At 32.8% G+C, this 7459-nt stretch overlaps 1 protein-coding gene across 1 annotated transcript; it reads left to right on the top strand.

Annotated features, from left to right (window-relative positions):
- The first annotated feature begins 4621 nt into the window (after positions 1–4621).
- LOC148581945 (uncharacterized) lies at positions 4622–5695 on the top strand. The gene has a single exon (XM_088494600.1). The coding sequence runs from the start codon at positions 4622–4624 to the stop codon at positions 5693–5695; it is 1074 nt and encodes a 357-aa protein (XP_088350726.1).
- Positions 5696–7459: the final 1764 nt, after the last annotated feature.

The raw sequence follows: 7459 nt of genomic DNA, 5'->3' as shown, positions 1-7459 counted from the left end.
TACTTAGTCAATCGGTCCTTTGGCAAGACTAAAAAATACTGTTCTCTTAGATTCTTCAAATTTATCAAGATCTTGAACAATCTAAGAAAGCATGACAAATATTTTATCAAGTCCATATACTGAAAAATGAAAAAAATATCCTCAAAGAAGAAGAATTTAACTCACACGAGTAGAGAACTAATTTGCAAACTCTATGAACTTTTTTGTTTATCTCTGATGTATTTCTTGTATGACTTCTTAATTGTTTTTATATAATGCTTCTAAACTCTCTATAGATGTCTTAATATTAGGATTAAAGGACATTTAAAGAATCTTAATTATATGAATTAGAAAATTATGAAATACTCACTAGAGATAGTTGTCAACTATGAAGCAGTTAGCTAACACATGTCTATCACCTTGTAACTTCTCAATGGCTGTTAAAGTGAAATATGAAGAAACATCAAGTGGTTTACCTACTTGAGAAAACAAAATATTTAACGAAGGGTTTGATTCTACATGATTTGGTTCGTCATCAACTCGGCGAGGACGATTCTATCTAGTCTCAATTTTTTTCAAATATCTAGAATAAAATGTAAGAATTTCTTCCATTTGTGCTTTGTTATGTACATATGACTTCAAGTATCCTAAATACCTATCAATAAATAAAGATTAAATGCTATCCAATAAACTAATAAATTACGATCTAAGCAAATAATTTTACCTCTCTATAGGGTACATCCATCTATAATTGACAGAGTCACGCACCAAGTTTAGCTTTCTCTACAAGGTGCACCATCAAATGAATCATAATTGTGAAGAATGAAAAAGGAAATAGCATTTCTATGTGGCATAACGTGAGGACAATTTGATCTTGCAACTTTTTCAGATATGGGGCACTTAATGCTTTGTCACATAATCATCTAATGAATGAACACATCTCAATTAGCACTGTAAAGACCTCATCAGGCAGTCCTATTCGCATGGCTAAAAGTAATAATTACTCCTTAAGTATATGACAATCATGACTTTAGCATTCCACTCAACTTAAGAGTATTTAAGTCAATGTCCCTCGATATGTTGCTTGCATAACGATGAGGAACTGTGGTGAAATTCATGAAAAGAATAAAGGAAGGATTGAGATTTAGAAAAGAGGTGTTAAAATTAGGGTTAGAAAAAGAGTAATTTAAAATTTTTAGGTGATTTTTCAATATTCGGATAATTGTGTTATGCAAAACCTATTTTTTATGGGTAAAATTGTAACTTCTTTTTTTGTGAGTAAATTTGTCAATGTTTAAAATTTTTATGATAAAAATGATAGTTTATTCTAATTTTAAATATAAGTATTTTAGAATTTTAAATCTAACATGTACATCACGTTATTTGATTTTAAATTTTATTTCACATTAAAAATAATTGATGAAATAAAACTGATAACTTTATAGAAACAATTTTATTTTGGTAGAAAATTCATTAAATTTTATTACTTTGTATAAAATTCTAAATAAATGGACATAAAATATTAAAGTGATAAATGTCATATTTAGTCTTAAATAGCTATTTATGATATGTAATCCTTAAATGGTGAGAGATAACAAGTGGGACAAAAAATAAATTGAATTGAAACTGAGTATTAAAGATGCTAAACCAAATTAGACAAATTGAATAGTTAGCTCACTCGTTCGCTTATACTCACTCACATAAACACGTCAACAACAATTCAACATAACTTCGATAATTTTTTTTCAATAATAACATAATAATATATTTAAAAAAATACTACAACAATAAAACATATTTCTATTCTTTATTAATTTTTCAAATAGAAAAAAAGTGAAAACTCTTAATCTAAACTCATTCCTCGTATACTTTACTTGAATAATATCATTATATTTAATGTCTATTTATAGGCTTAAATATGCTAATTTTCTTAATCACCAATTATTTCTAATCAACTCCAACTAATATCTCTATAAGATTGTAACATAACAAGTTGGTAACTTATTTTACTACTTGATAAACATGCTAACATATGATGATATAATTGTGATAAATTTTAATCACAAACTTTAATCTTTTTTTTTTTTTTTGTAATTTGACTAATTTTGATTTGTCAAATTATACAACTTTTCTTCTATAATCTTCTTGTTTTTATCAATATTAATAAATTTAATTTGCACTTTTTTTTTATCAAATATTGGGAGATTTGAACTCATGACCTCTTAAGTAAGTATGGAAAGACTATGCCATTTAAACTATAATTCATTGACAATTTGCACTTCTCTTAAACACTTATAAATGAGTTGTTATATTAAAACTTTTATAATCTTTTAATAACTTAATGATTATGATTAATAATCTTAATTTAATTTCCAACAAAATACCACATACTAAAAAAACCTATTTATCAATCATTTTATCTTCCCTAAAAAGATTAATTGTTATTATCCGTAGCTAATCAATTCCATGATGTTAACTATGTTGAAAAATAGGGAGTTTTTTAATTTTGATATCAAAATTTCTTAAATGTGACACATTATTAAAGAGAGTAAAACAAGAAAAATTATGAGAAGGTAAAAGAAGAAGAAGAAGGAAAATTTGAATTATGTAAAATTTATTAGAAAAATAACATCAAAATTTTTTAACCGTGACACAGAAAGTTTCTTAATTTTGGTATCAAAATTTTTTAATCGTGACACAAAATTTTTTAATTAACTTTTATTATCATTGAACTCATATATAGGAGGTATATCCATTCTTGTGTTATTAGTAATAAATTTATGTATTTTTTTTTTCCAAAACACATTTGAATATATTTTGTTAGTTGAGTAAATTAAGATTTTAGATTTATAATCCTTTAAGATTTTTGTGTCATTTACAAAAATTTTGGTATTATTTCTAACAGATTTATTGTGCCATTAACTAAAATTCTTATGTCATTTTTATAATCGTTAAGTTAATTTTATGATATTAAACTAAAGAAAAAGAAGAAGAAGAAGAAGAAGATGAAGATGATGATGATGATGACGACGACGATGACGGCGATAATAATAATGAAGGAGGAAAAAGAAAAAGAAGAAATCAAACGAAAAAAAAGGAGGGAGAGGAAGAGGAGAAATAAGAGGAAGGAGTAGGAGAAAGAGATGGTGACGAGAATAATAAAGGTGAAAGAAGAAGAGGGAAAGGAAGAAGAATGAGAATGAAAACGAGAACGAAAACGTAATAAATGCGTGTATATAAATTTGACTTAGTTAACCTTAACTAAAAAAAAGTTTGGTTATTTAACATTCTTGATATTTTATATCGACAAAATAAAATATTACTATATTCAGTTATAAAGATTGTTTTTGTTCATATATGCATAATATTTACCGTTGAACATGTTACTTATAATTAAGATATCAACTCTGCTAGATAACCAACTAGAGATACAACCAATTGTAGTTAATTAGTGAAAAAAAAAAAAGAGTCCATTAACCAAAAAAATAGTACTCCAACTTAAGAATCGCCATAATTTCACTTTCATTCCCCTTCACAGTAAATAAAAAAAAATAATAAATGAAAAGAAACATCCAAAACGTAATAGAAAGAAACATTCAAAATCATTGTAAAATGATTATCCAAAATTCTTTCAATTATGGTAAGAAGAACGCATCAGTTTCGGATATAGGAACATCCAAAACCTAACAAAAGAGATATTCAAAATCATTTTAAAAAATCCAAAACCTAACAAAACGAGATATCTAAAATTATTGGAAAATATCTGAAAATTAAGAAAAAAATATTTTAAATTTTTATAAAAAATTATCCAAATCCTAAAAAAAATATCCAAAACATATAACAAAAATACATCTGAAACTAAAGAAAAAGAAACATCTAAAATTAATAAAAATAAGAGAAAAGGACAAATAGGTCCCTGACCTTTTGTCCCGTGGACATTTTTGTCCCTGAGCATTTGAAAATACTTTTAAATCCCCAACCTTAGCAAATATTGGACGGATGAGTCCCTCCGTGGAATTGCCTCCGCCGGACCCGTCAGAAAAGTCTGATCTGGCTCCCGTGAGGATGACGTGGGACGCCTGGTTGACAGCTGGACTGCTGAGTGGAAAGCTCCATTCGAAAATTGGACAATGAAGTCCCTGCACCACTAAACTACGTCGTTTTGCCATCCTACCCTTACAAAGTCCGTTACAATACCCATTACACCCATATCTCCCTTTCTGAATTACAATTAATCCTAAGGAATACCAACGATCATCATACTCTGTTTCTCCCTCCAAAAAGATCACTACCCAGGCTGAGACGTTCGCCGTGTGGAGTGGCTGTCGAAGCGGCGTCCATTGTTGTGTGAGTTGCTGGCTTCGTCACCGAAGGTAAGAAGTCTGTACTGTAGCGTAGTTAGTGGATTGTGAGGTTAAATATGTATGCAAGTATGAAGTATGATGTGAATGGACTGATCGTGCATGTTGATAGAAGTTGTAAAAAAAGTATTCGGATTTTTCGGTTGAAGTTAAATTACAGTTAGGGCAAAAAAATTTTCTCGGTTATTTTTCGTTTTGGATGTTGAAGGTTCTTGCCTTTTAATATGTGAAAAGAGTAATTCTTGATCATTGTTTACAGTTTTCCGTTTTTCTTGTCTTAGATGGTTGATGTGTTTGTAGTGCCTGTGTTCCACCATGGAGGTAATTTTGTGAGAGAGAGTAATGGCTGTCTGGTTTACAAAAATGGGAAGGTGGAGAAGTTTCCAGAAATGGACCTGGACTTCGTTAATTTTGGAGACTTGATCACACTGTTCAAGGGCTTGGGGTACCAATCATACAAGACAGTTTATTGGTATGATCCAATGAGTCCTGATATTGAGTCTGGGCTGCATATTCTCACAGGGGATGCAGGGATTAACGAAATGCGAGAGAACAAAATGAAGAATACAGAGACTGACGAGTTTTACCTATACTTTGACCACCCGGTTGATGAACCTGAGATTGTGGAGGATGCTGGAAAGCAAAGTAACAATCCTGATGAGGGAGAGGTTTTGGTGGATGATCAGAGTTCGTCATCTGATGATGGGTACGAGAGCACGGAGGATGAGCCCTACAAACCTCCACCTCCTAGGTTTGAAAGTGACAGTGATGATGATGATACAAGTGCTGATGATGAGGGTAGCAAAAGGCAGAGAGTAATGAAGGGAAAGAAGAAAGTTGTGTCTCCAAAGAAGACAGCTGCAAACAAGACAGGTGCTAAAAGAAAAAGAAAGATGTGGAAGAAGATGGGACAAAGCAGTGGACCCAATGAGAAGCAGACGAGAAATAATGTTGGGCCTGATCCTAATGTGCAGCCCAACAGAGGCCCACAACCCAACATGGACCAAGATGTTAGGTTCTATGAGTGCTTGATGCAAGATGATGATGATGACCCGGTATATGACTATGAATCTGAGACTTTACATACACCTATTTCATCAGATGATGAATCTAGCAAGCATAAATTCGCTGAGTTTGATGACGATTATGAGCATGGAGAGGGGAGGTTTGAGTTAGGGACAAGGTATGCCACCATTGACAGATTTAAGGAAGTTGTAAAAGACTCATTCATTGCTGAGGGTAGGGAGCTTAGGTGGATTAAGAATGACAAAGAGAGAAGGCCTACTTCTCACATGGACCAAAAGTGGACAACCTCACAAATAACATGTGTGAGGTATTCAACTCGAAGATTGTAAACTACAGAAGCAAGCCTATTCTCACAATGTGTGAAGAAATTAGGTGCTATCTGATGCGGAGGATGGTCAAGCATAAGCAGTTGCTACAAAATGTTTCTGGGAAGCTCGCACCTGTTCAGCAGAAGAGGCTGGATCGTCTTATTAGGCCCAGCAACAAGTGGGTTGCAGAGTGGACAGGTGACGAAGAACGAAAGAGATTCGAAGTGAGTCGTCATATAACAAAGGTGGATGTGGATCTCATCAAGCAAACCTGCTCATGCAACAAATGGCAGCTGACTGGTTAGTTTTAATAGCATTGTTAAATCTGTTCTGATTTACTTGGTTTACTATTCTGAATTTTCTGGTTTTGTTTAATACAAATGCATGATGTTGCTCTGTTATAGGCATGCCCTGTATCCATGCAGTGGAAGCAATCAGGAAAAGACATGATCAACCTGAAGAATATGTGCACCCATAGTTATGCATGGAGTCAATCCATAAGACATATGCATATTCTATTCAACCGGTGCCTAGTCAGGAATTTTGGACACGGAGTGAGTATTCGAGACCAGATCCTCCCATCATAAAGAGACCAATTGGCAGACCAAAGGTACACAACAGACAAAAGGATCCAGCTGAACCTATGATGCAGCAAGGTGCCAAGCTTAAGAGATCCTTTAAGGTAACTTGTAGTAAATGTGGGTCAGAGGGACATAATTACAAGACATACAAGGGTGCCCCATCTAACCCCAACTGGAAACCTAAGACCAAGAAGTCGAAGAAAGGTGGGACAAGTCAGTCATTAGTTGTCCTTCCACTATCACAGTCAGCACCACAGGATGATGTTAGTATTGTATTTATTCTTAGTAATCTGCTATATTGGTGTATGTCTATGTTTAGTTAGATATTTCAGGATTCATATAGTAATGAGTAACAGTGGTCAACTTAAACTTACAGGATGCCCCTAACACCCAAAGTGCTCCATCTAGCGAGGCAGCTACTAGCCATGCTGCATCTAGCCAGGCTCCAGATGTAAGTATAATATATAATTGTGTTATGTTAACTGTAACACCCTGACTACCAAAGACAACGCTTCCGGCTGCGCAACTCTGATAGCTCGGATATTACGATGACACTTATACTAATTAATATTAAAATATGAGCCTGTTTGAAATTTTAAACCGCAATACCGCTCCCAAAAATACTTTTGATATACAACGTACATCCATACAACTTACAGAAACTCATAAAGAGTACATACATATATATATATATATATATATATATATATATATATATATATATACATACATATATATAAATATTATTACAAGCATAATCCAATACAATTTCCTATCCCTCTTACAGAATATATCAAGATAAAGGCGAGGGTACAATAAACCATAACTAAAACGATACAGGGCATCACAACAACAATTAAATAAGCTCTTCGTAACTTCTGCGCCCATATCCTGAAAGGGGAAAAATGTAGGGGGGTGAGAACATCATCCTCGAAAGGGTTCTCAGTAGAGGATTTTTGGGAATTACTGTAATAGGATACATGAAGATAATCGCACCAGTGATTCATAACCGTCTTATGCCTCTTTTCAAAAACAACGGTTTACAATGAAAGTAAAGTCGGAAATCTTTTCGGAAAGAAGAACCGTTCAATTCTCAAAACTCAAAAGCCTTTCAAAACGGTTTATCTATGCGGAACCAAAATAGCCTTTCATAATTTTATTCCAAACCAGAAACACAAAACCGAAATCAACCGTCAGTTCATCT

Source organism: Arachis ipaensis, chromosome B10 (genome assembly GCF_059453495.1).
Source record: "Arachis ipaensis isolate K30076 ecotype BB chromosome B10, ASM5945349v1, whole genome shotgun sequence".
Lineage (NCBI taxonomy): Eukaryota > Viridiplantae > Streptophyta > Magnoliopsida > Fabales > Fabaceae > Arachis > Arachis ipaensis.
The sequence above is the reverse complement of the archived record's forward strand: the minus strand, read 5'-3'. Positions and strand labels throughout refer to the sequence as shown.

Coding starts and splice junctions, on each gene's coding strand:
- LOC148581945 (XM_088494600.1), top strand. CDS start 4,622: ATGGTTGATGTGTTTGTAGTGCCTGTGTTCCACCATGGAGGTAATTTT.